This window comes from Panulirus ornatus, chromosome 42 (assembly GCF_036320965.1).
Source record: "Panulirus ornatus isolate Po-2019 chromosome 42, ASM3632096v1, whole genome shotgun sequence".
Lineage (NCBI taxonomy): Eukaryota > Metazoa > Arthropoda > Malacostraca > Decapoda > Palinuridae > Panulirus > Panulirus ornatus.
Window position 1 is genome coordinate 18,474,897 of NC_092265.1, and position 24,929 is coordinate 18,499,825.

Consider the following 24,929-nt stretch of genomic DNA (forward strand, 5'->3'; position numbering starts at 1 on the left):
AAGAATATGTAATCCTATTGACATTTAAAAGTGTACCTCATGAAACTAAGACAAATACAAAGATTCAAAGATCAAATCTCAGGAAGAAAACTAAAAGTCATATCAAATAAAAGTATGCTTATACACAGTATACACATAACTTCATTAAAACTTCCCACACTTCTGAGTGAAATTATGCCTAAACCCACCTTATATCTCTTCTGGGATAAACATTTTATTACTTCTATGCCATTCACATGGAAGTGTAAATTACCTATCATATCTAATTTGCATAATGGGCAATCTAATGCCTAAAAACTTTCATCAAGCATTGAAAACAGGAAAGAGTGAATATAGCTTTACATGCTAATGAATACAATTAAATATGGGTCTCGTCAGCAATCAGTACTAACTTTTGCAAACATTACTGTCAAAGGTCATCAAGAGCTCATGCACTTCTAAACTGTATAAGATCCACCAGCAACTGTATCCAGACTTTATGAAGGGTATATTTCTATAGTGTTGTAAACTTAAATTTCACAATATTTAGGGTATAACTACCATACAATTTAGACATGAATAATTCTATGATACCCACTCCATGTTATTTATATGTGGCCAGCATGACTTGTATCTTCTAACTGCATCCAATAATGGTAGAATATTGACAAGTTGTAGTTTGGGACAAAGTAACATTCACATTTTGGATTGTCATGGATTTAAGAAATATTTACCACAGACTGCAGCCTCACTTTATCATAACCTTAACAGACTGTTTTGGATATCAAATGCAGTTTCAAAATGCTGTTTGTCTATATAAAACAAAAAGACATTCATTGAAATCATTAATCAGCACTTACCCAAAATCATTCCTTGTTTTCACAATGCCACTTGATCTCATATATTTGTATTACCAAAACCTAGACTCATGTAGGTGATGCAACAATGCCCTCATATAAATTGTAAGAGCAATATGCTTCCTCTTTGCATCACTACACCTTGCAATATCAGTAGTACACTTTGTGCATGCAATGATAAGAGCAGAATATGAGAATATACCTCTTGAACAACTGAAAGAGCACGAAGCTTTACTGCCATGTATTCAGACAGAGAGAATGGTGGTGTGGGCTACATCTGAGCACAGTGAACAAAGTAGCCACCTTTGAAAACTCATGCTCCATGCAGGTGATGATCTCAAAAATTCTGGACCATGGATTTTGGAAGTCTATAAAGAATCATGGATTTTCTTATACACTAACTGTATGAGTATTTTTGTAAAAATCCTCTTTTTTAACCATGTTATCTAAGTAATGTAAGCATGACTTACTAAACTGACTGACATGCTGATCTCTTAACATGCCTATTTTCCTAGCTGATACTGATGCTAAATCTTTGCAAAGAATAAAGAATTACAAAAAATATCACATTTCTTATCATTTTAAATTTCAATAAAGGTTTCACATGGAAAAGAGTTTACTTTGGTGGAGTTATGACATGTATGACTGCCCATGTTTACTATTCAAATAAGTTATTACAAATGCCCACCCAAGGCCATTATTAAGCTATAATTCTTATTACCATCCCATAAGAGGTTAAATATGTTTAATGTCCTTAGGCTGAAATTTCTTAAGTGCATAACACAGCAGCGTACAAGTTCTAAGACATACCAAGGTTTACACAAAAAACTTGTACAAAATCTTATACAGAGCATCATCCACATAATGTGTCTCAATATCCAACTACCCTTTTGTTAAGTCCATTTCCACGACTGCTGATGGATCAACCTCACCTTCATTTCCCATTAACACCAATACTCATTAAGATTCTATCATGTCTCTCACCTTTCTCTATTTTACAGATATCCTTCCTTCCTAAAATAACCAGTCATTCATGCACTAATGATAATGCACTCTTCCATTTCTTTCAAACCTGCTCCATCTAGATCTCTTCTCATCAATACTTGTATACAATAAGATTTGGAAAGGATTTCCAACTGTTTCAAGCTTCTTACACCCAAAATTCTTTCTATTTCTATGTCTAGAACTTCACAGCTTTCTGATCTACTTCTATGGATTTATAACTTCACTAAACAACACAGCAAACATTTTTTATATCATAATAACATCCAAATGATGTTATCACAAAAAACTACCTTTGATAAACTTGCTTAAGATTTTTCTAAATAGTTGTTCCAATTATACAAACATCTATTTCATCCTTGAATGCAGCTCTGCTTGCATCTTGGGTTATTCTAGCTCCACATGCCTGCGATCCTGTTAATCAACTCTTCTATTTTGACCTCAAAATTTTACCAAATTTTCTTTTGCTGCAAATCTGGTTCTCTTCCTCTTCTATACATGTTACTTTAATTTCAGCTCCAGAAAATTGAATCCCTACATAGCCTTGTCATTAATTAAACCATACAATTCTAAGCAAGCCACTGTGTAACATAATTATTTTGTGGCCTATGGCAGCTCAAGGGTAAGCTATTGCTAAACAAGTTTCTTTATACTGTTCAGCTCTTGAGTCTCTCTATCCAATAAGTTTTTCTATACAAGTTCAAAATGCCCAATTTCAGGATACAGATTTTCCAACTTATAAACAACTCATTATTACCCTCCATTTTTTCATTTTCTCCTGCAATTTTTTATGTTTCATTCAAACCCAGGCCTTGATGAGTTTCATTCATGACTGAAGCCTGAGGAGGGGCGAGGGAGGGTAGGTGTTCATAGAAGAATCTCCAAAAGTGGATTGAAATAATGGTGGAAGGAAAGAAGAGCCTCTGTATTACTGAACTTGCTGTGCACAAGAAAACAAAATAAAGCATTTCAGTGAATTTTACTATGAAGAAACAAAAAATGCTTGAGTTAAATCAAATTGTGATGTACAAAGATGTAGGTAATCTGAAAAATGCTGAAAAATTTTGACAACCCAAGTTCAGAATCTTCACATGGTAAACTAAGAACGGTGCAACCTTTGCTGTTTGGAATGAAAAAAAAATGTATAACGAATTGTTTTTTCTAAATCAACTGACACTAACATTATAAACCTACTTCTTTAATTATATCAGTAATGATTGCAGCTACTTTAATTCATCAATAGCACACACAAAATAATTAGAAATCAAGAAAAAGTAAATGGGACTACAATTCTAATCTACATGTCAACTGGCACTATGAAAAATTTCTTACATTTTAATTACTTAATATCCTGTGCAACAAACATATTACAACCCCTGAAAAAGCTTGTTCTCATTAAGTAAATAATCAAGTAAGCTATATATGAATATGGTTATGCTGGTAGTACTCTATGTAGTGCAATCAATCTTTGAAAATAATGGTAAATGAACTAAGTGCTGAGTATGGCATTAACCCTAGTGTCATGCTCTTAAATGTTACTTCTCAATATGTGAAGCCCTTAACCACTATCCTATAATAAAAAACTAAAAAAATTAATTAACCATTTGGTTCATATAGAAACATTGATAGCATTTATATCAGTTATGACACAGTAACTTCCTCTAATAGTTTTCGACAATTTTCCTCAAGGTCTTGTGCAAGAGTCAAGATAGTATTATGGTCTGTCATCTCTTGGAGGCGCTTCATTTGCTGTCCTAAGAACACCCGCAATGAAGTTGTGTGCACAGGGTCTCTTTGAGCCAATGCTTGTCGTCTCAGGACATGTTCTGTCTCAAGTTCATAGGGCTCAGGTGATCCAAGACGGCCTCCATTAATAACCTTTCAGGAAAACCAAGAAAAAATCTTTATGAAGAAGACTTTGAAAAGTTTTGTGTTATATGTTACTTTCTTATAATCAGCAAACATTGATGAGTATGTAAAACTAGATATCCTGCAAAAAATCTGTAGTAATAGATGGCCAAAATTCAAATCTACTATTGTGTCCGATCAATGATCACGAGTTTGAAGGAAAAATACATAAGACATTGAAGTTCATGCTATCTATCCTGAGTAAACACAATAGAATTCCAAAATGGGGTTCACATCATTTAACATACCAGAGTATTGAAACTAGCAAGTACTATGCTCTTCATATCACTAGTGTTACCTGAATGTATAACATGAAACTTCTATTTTTCCACAACTACCTGAACGTCTTAAATGAGAGTCACTCATTTTATGATATGAATACTATTGACATTTTTATTCTATGATTACTTTCCTTTCAGAAGACGTCTTGTACTCTAGCATAGACAAGTTACATGGAAAAATTCAATGGGTTCAGGTTTGTTACATTACCATTTGGAAACCTAATTACATAAAACAGTTACATCATGCTGATGTGAATAGTTCTTAAATTTTTCTGAAGAAATTATCAAAACAAATTCACTCGAAAATAATCCAAAAGTAAAGGAATCAGCAAATTGTAAATGAAAGTTACAATGCAAACTAACATAATCTCCAGCCCACACTATCCTTGGTTCATCCTCATTAGCATACTTCACTTAAATTCCATATCTGATCAGTCCACTTATGAACATATGCTCTGTACTTCTTTGCCTAAAAAGCAGGCTTCCTGTAAATTTTGTGAAAAACATAATTCTTATTGTATCACATGACACAATTTTCACTGTTCTGACTTGAAATTCTATGAATACCTTTGTGTTAAGGGAATTCTATGATACTTTGGAGAGCTTAATTGAATATGGTCAATGATTTGCTAAACTTCAAGCCTTTCTCCAATGGTTTAATCAATGCTGGGAAATTATTGGAGATAAAATGTTACCTAAGCTGTTCAATGAATGAAGAAAATAAAAGAGTAGAAGAATAAGCTGAAACTAAGTACAACATTAGGGTTCTCAGTCCAAACTTTAGAATACATAGGAAAAGCTTCTTCATCCCACCCCCCCAAAAAAAAATCATACAGCTGATGTGGTCCATGCTGAGTCAACACCAAAGTTTGTGGAAAGTAATGGGAATAGGTAATTAAGAATCAATGGTATACAGTGAAATTGGAATATCCTCAGATCACAAACTGCATGGCTTAGGATAACATCTTAAAAGATGATTGCACTTTGCAGCATCAACAGTTAGATACATGGACAGGAATGCACAAACAGGTGACTATAAGTGATTCTTTTAGATTTTCACACAGGTGGAAATTGGATGCTGAATTCATCGCTGACCCAAGATGCTCATTATTTTGAAGGACCAAGTTATTAACCTATAGAAGGCTTACTGAATGACCTCTTATTGATTGAGGCTATTCAAGGATTCCCTTTAATATTAAAAATTTTAATGAAAATCATATATTTCAGTTTACTTATTTTACTTTGTTGCCATCTCCCACATCAGCAAGGTAGAGCAAGGAAACAGACGAAAGAATGGCCCAACCCACCCACATACACATGTATATACATATACGTCCACACACTCAAATATACATACCTCTACATCTCAATGTACACATATATATCCACACACAGACATATACATATATACAGATGTATATAATTCATACTGTCTGCCTTTATTCATTCCCATCGCCACCCAGTCACACATGAAATAACAACCCCCTCCACCCGCATGTGCGCGAGGTAGCATGAGGAAAAGACAACAAAGGCCACATTCATTCACACTCAGTCTCTAGCTGTCATGTATAATGCACCGAAACCACAGCTCCCTTTCCACGTCCAGGCCCCACACAACTTTCCATGGTTTACCCCAGACGCTTCACATAAACTGCTTCAATCCATTGACAGCACGTCGACCCCAGTATACCACATCGTTCCAATTCACTCTATTACTTGCACGCCTTAAACCCTCCTGCATGTTCAGGCCCAAATCACTCCAAATCTTTTTCACTCCATCTCTCCATCTCCAATTTGGTCTCCCACTTCTCCTTGTTCCCTCCACCTCAGACACATATATCCTCTTGGTCAATCTTTCCTCACTCATTCTCTCCATGTGACCAAACCATTCCAAAACACCCTCTTCTGCTCTCTCAACTACACTCTTTTCATTACCACACATCTCTCTTACCCTATTATTGATCAAACCACCTCACACCACATATTGCCCTCAAACATCTCATTTCCCACACATCCACCCTCCTTTGCACAACTCTATCAATAGCCCACACCTCGCAACCATATAACATTGTTGGAACCACTATTCCTTCAAACATACCCATTTTTGCTTTCCGAGATAATGTTCTTGACTTCCACACATACTTCAATGCTACTAGAACTTTCGCCCCCTCCCCCACCCTATGATTCCCTTCCACTTCCATGGTTCCATCCGATGCCAGATCCACTCTCAGATATCTAAAACACTTCACTTCCTCCAGTTTTTCTCCATTCAAACTTACCTCCCAATTGACTTATTCCTCAACCCTACTGTGCCTAATAACCTTGCTTTTATTCACATTTACTCTCAGCTTTCTTCTTTCACACACTTTACCAAACTCAGTCACCAGCTTCTGCAGTTTCTCACACGAATCAGCCACCAGTGCTGTATCATCAGCAAACAACAACTGACACACTTCCCAAGCTCTCTCATCCACAACAGACTGCATACTTGCCCCTCTTTCCAAAACTCTTGCATTCACCTCCCTAACAACCCCATCCATAAACAAATTAAACAACCATGGAGACATCACACACCCCTGCCGCAAACCTACATTCATTGAGAACCAATCACTTTCCTCTCTTCCTACACATACACATGCCTTACATATTCGATAAAAACTTTTCACTGCTTCTAACAACTTGCCTCCCATATCTTAATACCTTCCACAGAGCATCTCTATCAACTCTATCATATGCCTTCTCCAGATCCATAAATGCTACATACAAATCCATTTGCTTTTCTAAGTATTTCTCACATACATTCTTCAAAGCAAACACCTGATCCACACATCCTTTACCACTTCTGAAACCACACTGCTCTTCCCCAATCTGATGCTCTGTACATGCCTTCACCCTCTCAATCAATACCCTCCCATATAATTTACCAGGAATACTCAACAAACTTATACCTCTCTAATTTGAGCACTCACTTTTATCCCCTTTGCCTTTGTATAATGGCACTATGCAAGCATTCCGCCAATCCTCAGGCACCTCACCATAAGGTATACATACATTAAATAACCTCACCAACCAGTCAACAATACAGTCACCTACTTTTTTAATAGATTCCACTGCAATACCATCCAAACCTACTGCCTTTCATATTCCGCAAAGCTTTTACTACCTCTTCTCTGTTTACCAAATCATTTTCCCTAACCCTCTCACTTTGCACACCACCTCAACCAAAACACCCTATATCTACCACTCTATCATCTAACACATTCAACAAACCTTCAAAATACTCACTCCATCTCCTTCTCACATCACCACTACTTGTTATCACCTCCCCATTAGCCCCCTTCACTGAAGTTCCCATTTGTTCCCTTGTCTTATGCACTTTATTTACCTCCTTCCAAAACATCTTTTCATTCTCCCTAAAATTTAATGATACTCTCTCACAACAACTCACATTTGCCCTCTTTTTCACCTCTTGCACCTTTCTCTTGACATCCTGCCTCCTTCTTCTATACATCTCCCACTCATTTGCATCATTTCCCTGCAAAAATCATCCAAATGCCTCTCTCTCTTCTCTTTTACTAATAATCTTACTTCTTCATTCCACCACTCACTACCCTTTCTAATCTGCCCACTTCCCACACTGTCAAGCCACAAGCATCTTTTGCACAAGCCATCACTGCTTCCCTAAATACATCCCATTCCTTCCCCACTCCCCTTATGTCCTTTCTCACATTTTTCCATTCTGTACTCAGTCTCTCCTGGTACTTCCTCGCACAAGTCTCCTTCCCAAGCTCACTTCCTCTCACCACTCTCTTCACCCCAACATTCTCTCTTCTTTTATGAAAACCTCTACAAATCTTCACCTTCACCTCCACAAGATAGTGATCAGGCATCCCTCCAGTTGCACCTCTCAGCACAATAACATCCAAAAGTCTCTCTTTCGTGCGCCTATCAATTAACATGTAATCCAATAATGCTCTCTGGTCATCTCTCCTACTTACATACGTATACTTCTGTATATCTTTCTTTTTAAACCAGATATTCCCAATCACCAGTCCTTTTTCAGCACATAAATCTACAAGCTCTTCACCATTTCCATTTCCAACACTGAACATCCCATGTATACCAATTATTCCCTCAACTGCCACATTACTCACCTTTGCATTCAAATCACCAATCACTATAACCTGGTCTCGTGCATCAAAACTACTTTCACGCTCTCAGCTGCTCCCAAAACACTTGCCTCTCATGATCTTTCTTCTTATGCCCAGGTGCATATTCACGAATAATCACCCACCTCTCTCCATCAACTTTCAGTTTTACCCATATCAATCTAGAGTTTATTTTCTTACACTCTATCACATACTCCCACCACTCCTGTTTCAGGAATAATGCTACTCCTTCCCTTGCTCTTGTCCTCTCACTAACCCCTGACTTTACTCCCAAGACATTCCCAAAACACTCTTCCCCTTTACCCTTGAGCTTCGTTTCACTCAGAGCCAAAACATCCAGGTTCCTTTCCTCAAACATACTACCTATCTCTCCTTTTTTCTCATCTTGGTTACATCCACACATATTTAGACACCCCAATCTGAGCCTTCGAGGAGGATGAGCACTCCCCGCGTGACTCCTTCTGTTTCCCCTTTTAGAAAGTTAAAATATAAGGAGGGGAGGGTTTCCAGCCCCCTGCTCCCATCCCCTTTAGTTGCCTTCAACGACACATGAGGAATGCGTGGGAAGTATTCTTTCTCTCCTATCCCCAGTATTTTTGGCACCAATTAAGCTCTAAGGACAAAAACAGTGATAAAGAGGATCTTGTGCATAATGTCCTGTCTCATTCATGTTATGTTGGCTTATATATGGTGTTACAAGGACTGCTTCAGTCAACAAATACAAAAAGCACACACCACCAATAAGAACATGTATATTCTATCTAAATATCCAATGCCTGTTCCCACTAGAACTCCCTCAAGAGGTGGCCACAGCTTCTTAGCCTTTGGTACCTCAACCTTATCAGACCACTGGTAGAGGGTAACTCTTGCACAATGTTTGCAAAGGCTCACATCTAATGCTCCTACTGACTACCACTACTTAGTGCTCCTACTTAAAGTTTCCACTTAATGCTCCTTCCTAAATGTTCCTACCTACTACTTCCATCTACTGCTCCAAATACTTTGCCAAAAGGAAGGGTTGTCAAGTGTCATGCTTGATAGATACAGGTTGTGGGTTTATGGACAAGATGCGTGCAGGCCACATGTGAAAGAGGCAGAAAGAAAAGAAAAAACATATATCAATTTCTAATAATGAGTGAGGCATGCAAAAGACAGTCTTTCTTTTTTTTTTCTTTTTTTGTCTTGTACCTCCTTGCCTTTTCCTACACTAGTAAGCTTGCCCTTAGAACAGATTACTCATCTTTTCATTGAAAATATCCTCACTTGGCTCCTGTAACATCTCTGAACCACTAGTCTTGGTGTACCATTCTCTGACTGTACTATTGTCTCAGTGCACTGCTACTCCAGGTACCATTGTCTCACAATACTGCTCTTTCTGGGTACCACTCTCTCTCAAGTAATGCTGAGTCAGTGGGCCACTTTCTCCATCTCACTGTACTGCTGTCTCTATCTCAAAGTGCCACTGTCTCCAAGTTCCATCATCTCTGAGTACTGTTAGCTCTGTGTACAAATGTCTCCATTTACTTCTGTCCTCAAATACTGTTTACCTATGTTGAACTGCTGTCTCCACATACTGTTATTTACATGTACTGCTGTTTCCATGTTCTGGTGACTCATGTGCCGCTATCTCAGTGTAATACTGTCCGCATGATGTATAATCTCTATGTTCCACTGCCTCCATGTATCAATCTCTATGAGTACCAATATCTATCATATTTTTTATCATACTCTGTCGCTGTCTCCCGCATTAGCGAGGCAGCGCAAGGAAACAGACGAAAGAATGACCCAACCCACCCACACAAACATGCACACACACATACACGTCCACACACGCACATTTACACACCTATACACCTTAATGTACACACACAGACATATACATATATACAGATGTACACAATTCATACTGTCTGCCCTTATTCATTCCCAGTCGCCACCCAGTCACACATGAAATGACAACCCCCTCCACCCGCATGTGCGCGAGGTAGCATGAGGAAAAGACAACAAAGGCCACATTCATTCACACTCAGTCTCTAGCTGTCATGTATAATGCACCGAAACCACAGCTCCCTTTCCACGTCCAGGCCCCACAAAACTTTCCATGGTTTACCCCAGACGCTTCACATAAACTGCTTCAATCCATTGACAGCACGTCGACCCCAGTATACCACATCGTTCCAATTCACTCTATTACTTGCACGCCTTAAACCCTCCTGCATGTTCAGGCCCAAATCACTCCAAATCTTTTTCACTCCATCTCTCCATCTCCAATTTGGTCTCCCACTTCTCCTTGTTCCCTCCACCTCAGACACATATATCCTCTTGGTCAATCTTTCCTCACTCATTCTCTCCATGTGACCAAACCATTCCAAAACACCCTCTTCTGCTCTCTCAACTACACTCTTTTCATTACCACACATCTCTCTTACCCTATTATTGATCAAACCACCTCACACCACATATTGTCCTCAAACATCTCATTTCCAGCACATCCACCCTCCTTTGCACAACTCTATCAATAGCCCACACCTCGCAACCATATAACATTGTTGGAACCACTATTCCTTCAAACATACCCATTTTTGCTTTCCGAGATAATGTTCTTGACTTCCACACATACTTCAATGCTACTAGAACTTTCGCCCCCTCCCCCACCCTATGATTCCCTTCCGCTTCCATGGTTCCATCCGATGCCAGATCCACACTCAGATATCTAAAACACTTCACTTCCTCCAGTTTTTCTCCATTCAAACTTACCTCCCAATTGACTTATTCCTCAACCCTACTGTGCCTAATAACCTTGCTTTTATTCACATTTACTCTCAGCTTTCTTCTTTCACACACTTTACCAAACTCAGTCACCAGCTTCTGCAGTTTCTCACACGAATCAGCCACCAGTGCTGTATCATCAGCAAACAACAACTGACTCACTTCCCAAGCTCTCTCATCCACAACAGACTGCATACTTGCCCCTCTTTCCAAAACTCTTGCATTCACCTCCCTAACAACCCCATCCATAAACAAATTAAACAACCATGGAGACATCACACACCCCTGCCGCAAACCTACATTCATTGAGAACCAATCACTTTCCTCTCTTCCTACACATACACATGCCTTACATATTCGATAAAAACTTTTCACTGCTTCTAACAACTTGCCTCCCATATCTTAATACCTTCCACAGAGCATCTCTATCAACTCTATCATATGCCTTCTCCAGATCCATAAATGCTACATACAAATCCATTTGCTTTTCTAAGTATTTCTCACATACATTCTTCAAAGCAAACACCTGATCCACACATCCTTTACCACTTCTGAAACCACACTGCTCTTCCCCAATCTGATGCTCTGTACATGCCTTCACCCTCTCAATCAATACCCTCCCATATAATTTACCAGGAATACTCAACAAACTTATACCTCTCTAATTTGAGCACTCACTTTTATCCCCTTTGCCTTTGTATAATGGCACTATGCAAGCATTCCGCCAATCCTCAGGCACCTCACCATAAGGTATACATACATTAAATAACCTCACCAACCAGTCAACAATACAGTCACCTACTTTTTTAATAGATTCCACTGCAATACCATCCAAACCTACTGCCTTTCATATTCCGCAAAGCTTTTACTACCTCTTCTCTGTTTACCAAATCATTTTCCCTAACCCTCTCACTTTGCACACCACCTCGACCAAAACACCCTATATCTACCACTCTATCATCTAACACATTCAACAAACCTTCAAAATACTCACTCCATCTCCTTCTCACATCACCACTACTTGTTATCACCTCCCCATTAGCCCCCTTCACTGAAGTTCCCATTTGTTCCCTTGTCTTATGCACTTTATTTACCTCCTTCCAAAACATCTTTTCATTCTCCCTAAAATTTAATGATACTCTCTCACAACAACTATGCCCTCTTTTTCACCTCTTGCACCTTTCTCTTGACATCCTGCCTCCTTCTTCTATACATCTCCCACTCATTTGCATCATTTCCCTGCAAAAATCATCCAAATGCCTCTCTCTCTTCTCTTTTACTAATAATCTTACTTCTTCATTCCACCACTCACTACCCTTTCTAATCTGCCCACTTCCCACACTGTCAAGCCACAAGCATCTTTTGCACAAGCCATCACTGCTTCCCTAAATACATCCCATTCCTTCCCCACTCCCCTTATGTCCTTTCTCACATTTTTCCATTCTGTACTCAGTCTCTCCTGGTACTTTCTCGCACAAGTCTCCTTCCCAAGCTCACTTCCTCTCACCACTCTTTTCACCCCAACATTCTCTCTTCTTTTATGAAAACCTCTACAAATCTTCACCTTCACCTCCACAAGATAGTGATCAGGCATCCCTCCAGTTGCACCTCTCAGCACAATAACATCCAAAAGTCTCTCTTTCGTGCGCCTATCAATTAACATGTAATCCAATAATGCTCTCTGGTCATCTCTCCTACTTACATACGTATACTTCTGTATATCTTTCTTTTTAAACCAGATATTCCCAATCACCAGTCCTTTTTCAGCACATAAATCTACAAGCTCTTCACCATTTCCATTTCCAACACTGAACATCCCATGTATACCAATTATTCCCTCAACTGCCACATTACTCACCTTTGCATTCAAATCACCAATCACTATAACCTGGTCTCGTGCATCAAAACTACTTTCACGCTCTCAGCTGCTCCCAAAACACTTGCCTCTCATGATCTTTCTTCTTATGCCCAGGTGCATATTCACGAATAATCACCCACCTCTCTCCATCAACTTTCAGTTTTACCCATATCAATCTAGAGTTTATTTTCTTACACTCTATCACATACTCCCACCACTCCTGTTTCAGGAATAATGCTACTCCTTCCCTTGCTCTTGTCCTCTCACTAACCCCTGACTTTACTCCCAAGACATTCCCAAAACACTCTTCCCCTTTACCCTTGAGCTTCGTTTCACTCAGAGCCAAAACATCCAGGTTCCTTTCCTCAAACATACTACCTATCTCTCCTTTTTTCTCATCTTGGTTACATCCACACATATTTAGACACCCCAATCTGAGCCTTCGAGGAGGATGAGCACTCCCCGCGTGACTCCTTCTGTTTCCCCTTTTAGAAAGTTAAAATATAAGGAGGGGAGGGTTTCCAGCCCCCTGCTCCCATCCCCTTTAGTTGCCTTCAACGACACATGAGGAATGCGTGGGAAGTATTCTTTCTCTCCTATCCCCAGTATTTTTGGCACCAATTAAGCTCTAAGGACCAAAACAGTGATAAAGAGGATCTTGTGCATAATGTCCTGTCTCATTCATGTTATGTTGGCTTATATATGGTGTTACAAGGACTGCTTCAGTCAACAAATACAAAAAGCACACACCACCAATAAGAACATGTATATTCTATCTAAATATCCAATGCCTGTTCCCACTAGAACTCCCTCAAGAGGTGGCCACAGCTTCTTAGCCTTTGGTACCTCAACCTTATCAGACCACTGGTAGAGGGTAACTCTTGCACAATGTTTGCAAAGGCTCACATCTAATGCTCCTACTGACTACCACTACTTAGTGCTCCTACTTGAAGTTTCCACTTAATGCTCCTTCCTAAATGTTCCTACCTACTACTTCCATCTACTGCTCCAAATACTTTGCCAAAAGGAAGGGTTGTCAAGTGTCATGCTTGATAGATACAGGTTGTGGGTTTATGGACAAGATGCGTGCAGGCCACATGTGAAAGAGGCAGAAAGAAAAGAAAAAACATATATCAATTTCTAATAATGAGTGAGGCATGCAAAAGACAGTCTTTCTTTTTTTTTTCTTTTTTTGTCTTGTACCTCCTTGCCTTTTCCTACACTAGTAAGCTTGCCCTTAGAACAGATTACTCATCTTTTCATTGAAAATATCCTCACTTGGCTCCTGTAACATCTCTGAACCACTAGTCTTGGTGTACCATTCTCTGACTGTACTATTGTCTCAGTGCACTGCTACTCCAGGTACCATTGTCTCACAATACTGCTCTTTCTGGGTACCACTCTCTCTCAAGTAATGCTGAGTCAGTGGGCCACTTTCTCCATCTCACTGTACTGCTGTCTCTATCTCAAAGTGCCACTGTCTCCAAGTTCCATCATCTCTGAGTACTGTTAGCTCTGTGTACAAATGTCTCCATTTACTTCTGTCCTCAAATACTGTTTACCTATGTTGAACTGCTGTCTCCACATACTGTTATTTACATGTACTGCTGTTTCCATGTTCTGGTGACTCATGTGCCGCTATCTCAGTGTAATACTGTCCGCATGATGTATAATCTCTATGTTCCACTGCCTCCATGTATCAATCTCTATGAGTACCAATATCTATCATATTTTTTATCATACTCTGTCGCTGTCTCCCGCATTAGCGAGGCAGCGCAAGGAAACAGACGAAAGAATGACCCAACCCACCCACACAAACATGCACACACACATACACGTCCACACACGCACATTTACACACCTATACACCTTAATGTACACACACAGACATATACATATATACACATGTACACAATTCATACTGTCTGCCCTTATTCATCCCTGTCGCCACCCCGCCACACACGAAATGACAACCCCCTTCCCCCACATGTGTGCGAGATAGCGCCAGGAAAAGACAACAAAGGCCACATTCGTTCACACTCAGTCTCTAGCTGTCATGTAATAATGCACTGAAACCACAGCTCCCTTTCCACATCCAGGCCCCACAAAACTTTCCATGGTTTACCCCACACACTTCACATGCCCTCATTCAATCCATTGACAGCACGTCCACCCCGGTATACCACATCGTTCCAAGTCACTCTATTTCTTGCATGCCTTTCACCCTCCTGCATGTTCAGGCCCAAATCACTCAAAATCTTTTTCACTCCATCTTTCCACCTCCAATTTGGTCTCCCACTTCTCCTCATTCCCTCCACCTCTGACACATATATCCTTTTTGTCAATCTTTCCTCACTCACTCTCTCCATGTGACCAAACCATTTCAAAACACCCTCTTCTGCTCTCTCAAACACACTCTTTTTATTACCACATATCTCTCTTACCCTTTCATTACTTACTCGATCAAACCACCTCACACCACATATTGTCCTCAAACATCTCATTTCCAACACATCTACCCTCCTCTGCACAACTGTATCTATAGCCCAATACTTGCAATCATATAACATTGTTGGAACCACTATTCTCGACTTCCATACATTTTCAACACTCCCAGAACTTTAGCCCCCTCCCCCACCCTGTGACTCGCTTCCACTTTCATGGTTCCATCCGCTGCTAAATCCACTCCCAGATATCTAAAACACTTCACTTCCTCCAGTTTTTCTCCATTCAAACTTACCTCCCAGTTGACCTGTCCCTCAACCCTACTGTACCTAACAACCTTGCTCTTATTCACATTTACTCTCAGCTTTCTTCTTTCACACACTTTACCAAACTCAGTCACCAGCTTCTGCAGTTTCTCACATGAATCAGCCACTAGTGCTGTATCATCAGCGAACAACAACTGACTTACTTCCCATACTTTCTCATCCACAACAGACTGCATACTTGCCCCTCTCTCCAAAACCTCCCTAACAACCCCATCCATAAACAAATTAAACAACCATGGAGACATCACGCTCCCCTGCCACAAACCAACATTCACTGAGAACCAATCACTTTCCTCTCTTCCTACTCGTACACATGCCTTACATCCTCGATAAAAACTTTTCACTGCTTCTAACAACTTGCCTCCCGCACCATATATCCTTAATACCTTTCACAGAGGATCGCTATCAACTCTATCATATGCATTCTCCAGATCCATAAATGCTACATACAAATCCATTTGCTTTTCTAAGTATGTCTCACATACATTCTTCAGAGCAAACACCTGATCCACACATCCCCAACCACTTTTGAAACCACATTGCTCTTCCCCAAGCTGATGCTCTGTACATGCCTTCACCTTCTCAATAAATACCCTCCCATATAATTTCCCAGAAATACCAATATCTATGTACACAAAAAACATATCTTAATTACAAAGTTCACTTCTTAGGTGTGATAAGCAGGTGGGGGTAACCAAATTTTGGTTGGGTACTGAAGCACTCATTAATAAGCACCATCATATGAATGTTAAATGACAGTACATCAAACAGCAGCTAAGAAATGAACTCGAATGTAAATATCAACAATGTGCATGAGTAACTAGACACAGACACAGATATCAAGGGCTTTAGATCAGTTCTTCCTCTAATTCTGAGAGATGACCTAAAAGCACTACAATGATTAATGTTTTAATCTACTTTATCATTTGTTTTTAGTTTTGTGTTGTATAAGCTGCTAGAACTGACATGACAAACTAAGAATTGAAACATGGTGCAACAGGATTCACCTGAGGCTATGCATGCCCATAAAGGCTAAAGTCTAACAATTGCTAATACGATTCTCCTTCAAGAGATCTTTACCTCACCTCCGGAGGGTGACCATACAAATTCTTGGATTGACTTGAACCTTCTACAGAAGCTTAACCATTTCACTTCAGCAGTTCTAATATCTGCTGTAAACTCTGTCTATGTATCTCTGCATGCAACACTCTTAAATATTCTATAAAAAATGTCTTCAATTTATCATTACAGTCCACTACATCAAAAATTTCATAATATAATAATAAAAAACTCAAACTGACAAAATACAGTTCACTTGTGTTACATGCCCTATAACTTAAGTTGCTCCACTGCCAAGCATTTATGGTACTCCATGAGTACTGTCAGGCATAGACAGAAACAAAAGTGGTATTTCTGGCAAAGCTTTTGTCTGAGGCAAATATGAGTACTAGGGGCTTTCATTACTAATATCTATCATCCTGTAAGGATATCACAGCTTCATAAATTATTACATAACATCAAGGGATGTATCTCGAACAACCTTCCTTGGCATCCCCACGTATACTAACCAGTCTATGTAAAAATATTAGGCTGCAGTGTCTAGTAGCAATGCAAAGGATGCCACTACATGCAATAACAGCTGTATATTTTGCCTTGAAGATAAGGAGGGCAATCCATGAATTTTATCGTGGAAGGTTTTAAGAGTGTGGTGTGGGAAGTAAGTTGTTAGAAGCCTGCATATTAGTAGGAAGAGAGGAGAGTGACTGGTTCCCAGGGAATGTCGGTTTGCAGCAGGGGTGTGTGATGTCCCCATGGCTGTTTAATTCATTTATGGATGGGAAAGTTAGGGAGATATATGCAAGAGTTTTGGAGAGAGGGGCAGGTATGCAGTCTGTTGTGGATGAGAGGGCCTGGGAAGTGAGTCAGTTGTTGTTTGCCAATGATACAGCTCTAATAACTGATTCGGATGAGAAATTGCAGAGATTGGTGACTAAGTTTGGAAAAGTGTGTAAATGGAGAAAATTGAGAGTAAATGTGAATAAGAGCAAGGTTATTAGGTTCAGTAGGGTTGAGGGGCAAGTTAATTGGAATGTGAATTTGAACAGAGAAAAACTGGAGAAGGTGAAGTGTTTTAGATATCTGAGAGAGGAATTAGCAGCAGATGGAACTGTGGAAGCAAAAGTGAGTCACAGGGTGGGGAAGGGGGTGAAGGTTCCGGGAGCCATGAAGAATGTGTGGAAGGTGAGAATGTTATCTAGGAGAGCAAACATGGGTATGTTTGAAGGAACAGTAGTTCAAACAATGTTATATGATTGTGAGGCATGGGCTATAAATAGGGTTGTATGGAGGAAGGTGGAAGTGTTAGATATGAAATATTTGAGGACAATATGTAGTTTGAGGTGGTTTGATCGAGTAAGTAATGAAAGGGTAAGAGAGATGTGTGGAATTAAAAAGAGTGTGGCTGAGAGAGCAGAAGAGGGCATGTTGAAATGGTTTGGACATATGGAGAGAATGAGTGATGAAAGATTTACAAAGTGGATATATGTGTCAGAGGTGAAGAAAACAAAAAGAAGCAGGAGACTATATTGGAGGTGAAAGGAGGGAGTGAAAAATATTTTGAGCCTAAACATACAGGAAGGTGAAAGATGTGCAAAGAATAGTGTTAACTGGAACGATGTGGTATACTGGGATTGATGTGCTGTCATTGGACTGAACCTGGGCATGTGAAGCGTCTGGGGTAAACCATGGAAAGATCTGTGGCGCTTGGATTTGGATAGGGAGTTGTGGTTTCAGTGCATTACACATGACAGCTAAAAGAATGAGTGTGAACGAATGTGGCCTTTTTTATCTGTTTCCCTGGCGCTACCACATTGGAGCAGGGGACAGCGATGCTATTTCCTGTGTGGCGGGGCAGCGACGGGAATGGATGAAGGTAAGCAAGTATGAGTAAGTACATGTATATGTCTGTGTATGTGTAGGTATATGTAAGTTTATTGGAAAGGATCACAATTTTGCATGTGATCAAGTATATTCCTATGAGTCCACTGGGAAAATGAAACACAATAAGTTCCCAAGTGCACTTTCGAGTAATAATCACATCAGGGGAGACACAAGAGAGAAATATAACAGTCAGTTGATATACAACGAAGAGATGTAGCTAGGACGCCATTTGGTAAACATGCGATTGTCCAGGAGAGACAACAAGCGTATCATAAACTTATCATGTGGACAAGAAGGTGAATTGTTTATAAATATTTTCAACGATAAAGTTATCCAATTTGTATAGTTCATCACTAACATTAAGATTATAATTCTTTGCATATTTAATAATAGAATATTCAGTGATATTTCTTGTGGTAATAGAGTTAGAGTTATTAACTGAGATGGCATTACTCGAGTCAGTACAATGATCATAGTTTTTAACATGATCAAACAAGGCATTTGATTCTTGTATCATTCCTATACTATAAGTCTAACAGAAAGATCCTTACTGGTTTGCCCAACATAAAACTTATCACAATTTCTACATGGCACTTTATAGATGCACCCATGAGAATTTTCTGGTGGGTTCCCGATTAAGATACTCTTTATGGTATCATTGTTGCTGAATGCAACATTTACATTAAAGGATTTAAGCAACATGGGAAGTAAAGTAAAACTATTATCAAAAGGGAGAACTAAAAGATTCTTGGTGTCATTGGGAAGTTTGCACTCAACTCTATAAAATGATTTCTTTGCTAACTTATGAGATTTCTCAATGAAAGATGTAGGATACTTTAACTTAGATCCAAAAGAATATATCTTCTCAAACTCATCATCAATACACTCTGGACTGCAAATACATAATGCCCTAAGGAACATAGATTGAAATGATGATAATGTAACTGTCATCTTGAGATGAGTAATAATGGATATATGAGTATACATTGGCAGGTTTTCTGTATATGCTAATCTTAAACTTGTTTCGTTGCCTATGAGTCAAGGAATCTAAAAATGGTAACATACCATTATTTTCATTTTCTACAGTAAATTTGATGGAAGGTACTAAATTGTTAAGAGGAGAAATATTTGTATATTTTCATTTTTTGGCCAAACACAAAGAACATCATCTACATACCTAAACCAAATTGCATTAGAAGGTAAGATATCCATTAGTAATTTTGTTTCAAAAAATTCCACATAAAGATTACTTACTACAGGTGAAAGAGGGTTACCACTGCCATACCAAATTTTTGAGCATGATAATCTCCATTGAAATACACAGTCTTTTATACACAATTTTATCAGTTCAATTAAAACAGACTTTGAAACAGGTAAATGAATATCATCCAAGACATCAAATAGATATTCTAAAAGGTCATCAACTGGAACTTTTGTGAAAACTGAGGAAACATCAAAGCTAACAAGTTTGAAATCAAAATTAACATTGATATTGTTAAGCTTGCTCATGATATTCTAATATCATGAACAATGTAGCATAACAATATCAATGTTAATCTTTATATCAAATTTGTTAGCTTTGACATTTCCTTACTTTTCACTAAAGTTCCAGTTGATGACCTTTTAGAATATATATTTGATGTCTTGGATGATATTCATTTACCTGTTTCAAAGTTTGTTTTCATTGAACTGATAAAATTGTGTATAAAAGATTGTGTATTTCAATTCAATGGAGATTATTGAGCTCAAGAATTTGCTATGGCAATGGGTAACCCTCTTTTACCTGTACTAAGCAATCTTTTATATGGAATTTTTTTAAACAAAATTACTAAAGAATATCTTACCTTCTAATGCAATTTGGTTTAGGTATGTAGATAATGTTCTTTGTGTTTGGCCAACAAATGAAAATTTACAAATATTTCTCCCCTTACTTAATTTAGTACCTTCAATCAAATTTACTGTAGAAATTGAAAATAATGATATGTTACCATTTTTAGATTGCATGATCCATAGGCAACGAAACAAGTTCAAGTCTGGCATATACAGAAAACCTACCAATGTATTCTCATATATCCAGTATCAATCATCTCAACATGACAGAGTTACATTATCATCATTTCAATCTATGCTCCTTAGGGCATTATGTATTTGCAGTCCAGAGTGCATTGATGATGAGTTTGAGATGATATATTCTTGTGAATCTAAGTTAAAGTACCCTACATCTTTCATTGAGAAATCCCTTAAGTTAGCAAAGAAATCATTTTATAGAGTTGAGCCCAAACCTCCCAATGACACCAAGAATCTTTTAGTTATCCCTTTTAATAATAATTTTACTTTACTCCCCACGTTGATTAAATCATTTAATTTAAATGTTGCCTTCAGCAACAATAATACTATAAAGAATATCTTAATCAGGAGTTCAACAGAAAATTCTACTGGGTGCATCTATAAAGTGCCACGAAGAAATTGTAATAAGTTTTATGTTGGGCAGACTGGTAAGGATCTTTCTGTTAGACTTAAGCAACATAGGTATAGTATAAAAACGGGACAAGAATCAAATGCCTTACTTAATCACGTTAAAAACAATCATTGTATTGACTAATACCATCTCACTTATTAACTCTAACTCTATTACCACAAGAAATATCATTGAATCTTCTATCATTAAATACACAAAGAATCATAATATCAAAATTAGTGATGGCCTATACAAATTGGATGACTTTATTGTTGATAAAATTTGTAAACAATTCACCTTCTTTTCCACATAATAAGGTTATGATATGAGCGTTGTCTGTCTTCGACATTCGCATGTTTACTAAATGGCGTTCTATATAAACTGACTGTTCCATTTCTCTCGTGTCTCGCCGGATGATGTGATTATTACATGAAAGTGCACTTGGGAACTACGAAAGTGCACTTGGGAACTTACAGGGTTTCATTTTACCTGTGGACTCATAGGAATGTAAGTATATGTGCGTGTATGGACATTTATATATATATTCATATTTTATTCATTATACTTTGTTACTTTGTTGCTGTCTCCCATGTTAGCGAGGTAGCGCAAGGAAACAGACGAAAGAATGGCCCAACCCACCTACATACACATATATATATATATACACGCCCACACACGACCATATACTTACCTATACATCTCAACGTTTACATATATATATATATATATATATATATATATATATATGTATATATATATATATATATATATATATATATATATATATTTTTTCTTTCTTTTAAACTATTCGCCATTTCCCGCGTTAGCGAGGTAGCGTTAAGAACAGAGGACTGGGCCTTTTTTGGAATATCCTCACCTGGCCCCCTCTGTTCCTTCTTTTGGAAAATAAAAAAAAAAAAAAAAAAAGGAGAGGGGAGGATTTCCAGCCCCCCGCTCCCTCCCCTTTTAGTCGCCTTCTACGACACGCAGGGAATACGTGGGAAGTATTCTTAATCTCCTATCCCCAGGGAGATTATATATATATATATATATATATATATATATATATAGGTCAAGACAGATGGTGTAGACCCACTTCCTAACTGTCGTATGATGATTCGCATTCAGCATACCTAAAAGCATCTATCCTGAAATTCTCAAGAAAATCCATTTTTTGAAAAAAAAAAAATCAAGAGAAATCCAAGGCGTGTGCATGCAAGATCTAGCTACACGACACCCAGAGGTCAGGAGAGGCAGCAGCAGTGAGCTGCCCTAACCAAGGAATCATTAGCCTCGTGGACGGATTCTATTCACCGCTCACTTCTACAGCAGAACCTCGCAATAAGTCAACAGCTGGGAAGGTGAGATCAGTTCCCCTGGCCTGACGTGGGCCTACCACGTAACAAGGGCCTCACAAGGACGACTGAACAACCACGGACAGATCAGCTTTGAGCGCCTCTTCGCAAACGGAACTACCTTGGCCCACCAGTGATGCTACTACGTTTGTAAATCGGGAACCATTGCAACACAAACCTCGCCAGGTGGTAGAGTTTCCCGCAGTGTATCGAGACAGACTTCCCCAGAACTTTTTTAAAGGGGAAGTAAATGTTTATAGTTGTGTTACTGGAGTGATAGTTTTCATACATGGTGTTTTGACAAGAAAATAGTGAAATTGGTGAAAAATGTAGCTTAGACATTGAAGCTTATTGATACAGTGGTTAAATTGATGAGAACTGCTATTGATGTTTCTGTAAATAAATTATACATTTCCTTTTTCCATAGCCAGAGGTTGAACCATTATGTAACATTCATTTTTTCATTCATTTCAAGCTAGAAGTTTCAGTTTTCTAAATTGTTTCTTACATTTTTCATATGTATATATATGTATGTGTGTGTGTGTGTGTGTGTGTATATGTGCATATGTATGTGTATGTGTGTGTATGTGTATATGTATATATATGTGTATATTATCCCTGGGGATAGAGGTGAAAGAATACTTCCCACGTATTCCTCGCGTGTCGTAGAAAGCGACTAGAGGGGACGGGAGCGGGGGGCCAGAAATCCTCCCCTCCTTGTATTAACTTTCTAAAATGGGAAACAGAAGAAGGAGTCACGCGAGGAGTGATCATCCTCCTCGAAGGCTCAGAGTGGGGTGCCTAAATGTGTGTGGATGTAACCAAGATGTGAAAAAAAGGAGAGATAGGTAGTATGTTTGAGGAAAGGAACCTGCATGTTTTGGCTCTGAGTGAAACGAAGCTCAAGGGTAAAGGGGAAGAGTGGTTTGGGAATGTCTAGGGAGTAAAGTCAGGGGTTAGTGAGAGGACAAGAGCAAGGGAAGGAGTAGCAATACTCCTGAAACAGGAGTTGTGGGAGTATGTGATAGAATGTAAGAAAGTAAATTCTCGATTAATATGGGTAAAACTGAAAGTTGATGGAGAGAGGTGGGTGATTATTGGTGCATATGCACCCGGGCATGAGAAGAAAGATCATGAGAGGCAAGTGTTTTGGGAGCAGCTGAATGAGTGTGTTAGTGGTTTTGATGCACGAGACCGGGTTATAGTGATGGGTGATTTGAATGCAAAGGTGAGTAATGTGGTAGTTGAGGGAATAATTGGTATACATGGGGTGTTCAGTGTTGTAAATGGAAATGGTGAAGAGCTTGTAGATTTATGTGCTGAAAAATGACTGATGATTGGGAATACCTGGTTTAAAAAGCAAGATATACATAAGTATACTTATGTAAGTAGGAGAGATGGCCAGAGAGCGCTATTGGATTACGTGTTAATTGACAGGCGTGCGAAAGAGAGACTTTTGGATGTTAATGTGCTGAGAGGTGCAACTGGAGGGATGTCTGATCATTATCTTGTGGAGGCTAAGGTGAAGATTTGTATGGGTTTTCAGAAAAGAAGAGTGAATGTTGGGGTGAAGAGGGTGGTGAGAGTAAGTGAGCTTGGGAAGGAGACCTGTGTGAGGAAGTACCAGGAGAGACTGAGTACAGAATGGAAAAAGGTGAGAACAATGGAAGTAAGGGGAGTGGGGGAGGAATGGGATGTATTTAGGGAATCAGTGATGGATTGCGCAAAAGATGCTTGTGGCATGAGAAGAGTGGGAGGTGGGTTGATTAGAAAGGGTAGTGAGTGGTGGGATGAAGAAGTAAGAGTATTAGTGAAAGAGAAGAGAGAGGCATTTGGACGATTTTTGCAGGGAAAAAATGCAATTGAGAGAGAGATGTATAAAAGAAAGAGACAGGAGGTCAAGAGAAAGGTGCAAGAGGTGAAAAAAAGGGCAAATGAGAGTTGGGGTGAGAGAGTATCAATAAATTTTAGGGAGAATAAAAAGATGTTCTGGAAGGAGGTAAATAAAGTGCGTAAGAGCAAGGGAGTGAAGGGCGCAAATAGGGAGGTGATAACAAGTAGTGGTGATGTGAGAAGGAGATGGAGTGAGTATTTTGAAGGTTTGTTGAATCTGTTTGATGATAGAGTGGCAGATATACGGTGTTTTGGTCGAGGTGGTGTGCAAAGTGAGAGGGTTAGGGAAAATGATTTGGTAAACAGAGAAGAGGTAGTGAAAGCTTTGCGGAAGATGAAAGCCGGCAAGGCAGCAGGTTTGGATGGTATTGCAGTGGAATTTATTAAAAAAGGGGGTGACTGTATTGTTGACTGGTTGGTAACGTTATTTAATGTATGTATGACTCATGGTGAGGTGCCTGAGGATTGGCGGAATGCGTGCATAGTGCCATTGTATAAAGGCAAAGGGGATAAGAGTGAGTGCTCAAATTACAGAGGTATAAGTTTGTTGAGTATTCCTGGTAAATTATATGGGAGGGTATTGATTGAGAGGGTGAAGGCATGTACAGAGCATCAGATTGGGGAAGAGCAGTGTGGTTTCAGAAGTGGTAGAGGATGTGTGGATCAGGTGTTTGCTTTGAAGAATGTAT

General features: G+C 38.9%; 1 protein-coding gene across 1 annotated transcript in view; it reads right to left on the reverse strand.

The window, feature by feature from the left end:
* Positions 1-2,800: 2,800 nt before the first annotated feature.
* Positions 2,801-24,929, reverse strand: part of LOC139762010 (importin-11-like) — a 75,130-nt gene continuing 53,001 nt past the window's right edge. The window contains exon 3 of the mRNA XM_071686792.1: positions 2,801-3,716. Coding sequence (XP_071542893.1) covers positions 3,480-3,716 — 237 coding nt within the window. The 3' untranslated portion in view covers positions 2,801-3,479. The remainder of the gene's footprint in view (positions 3,717-24,929) is intronic.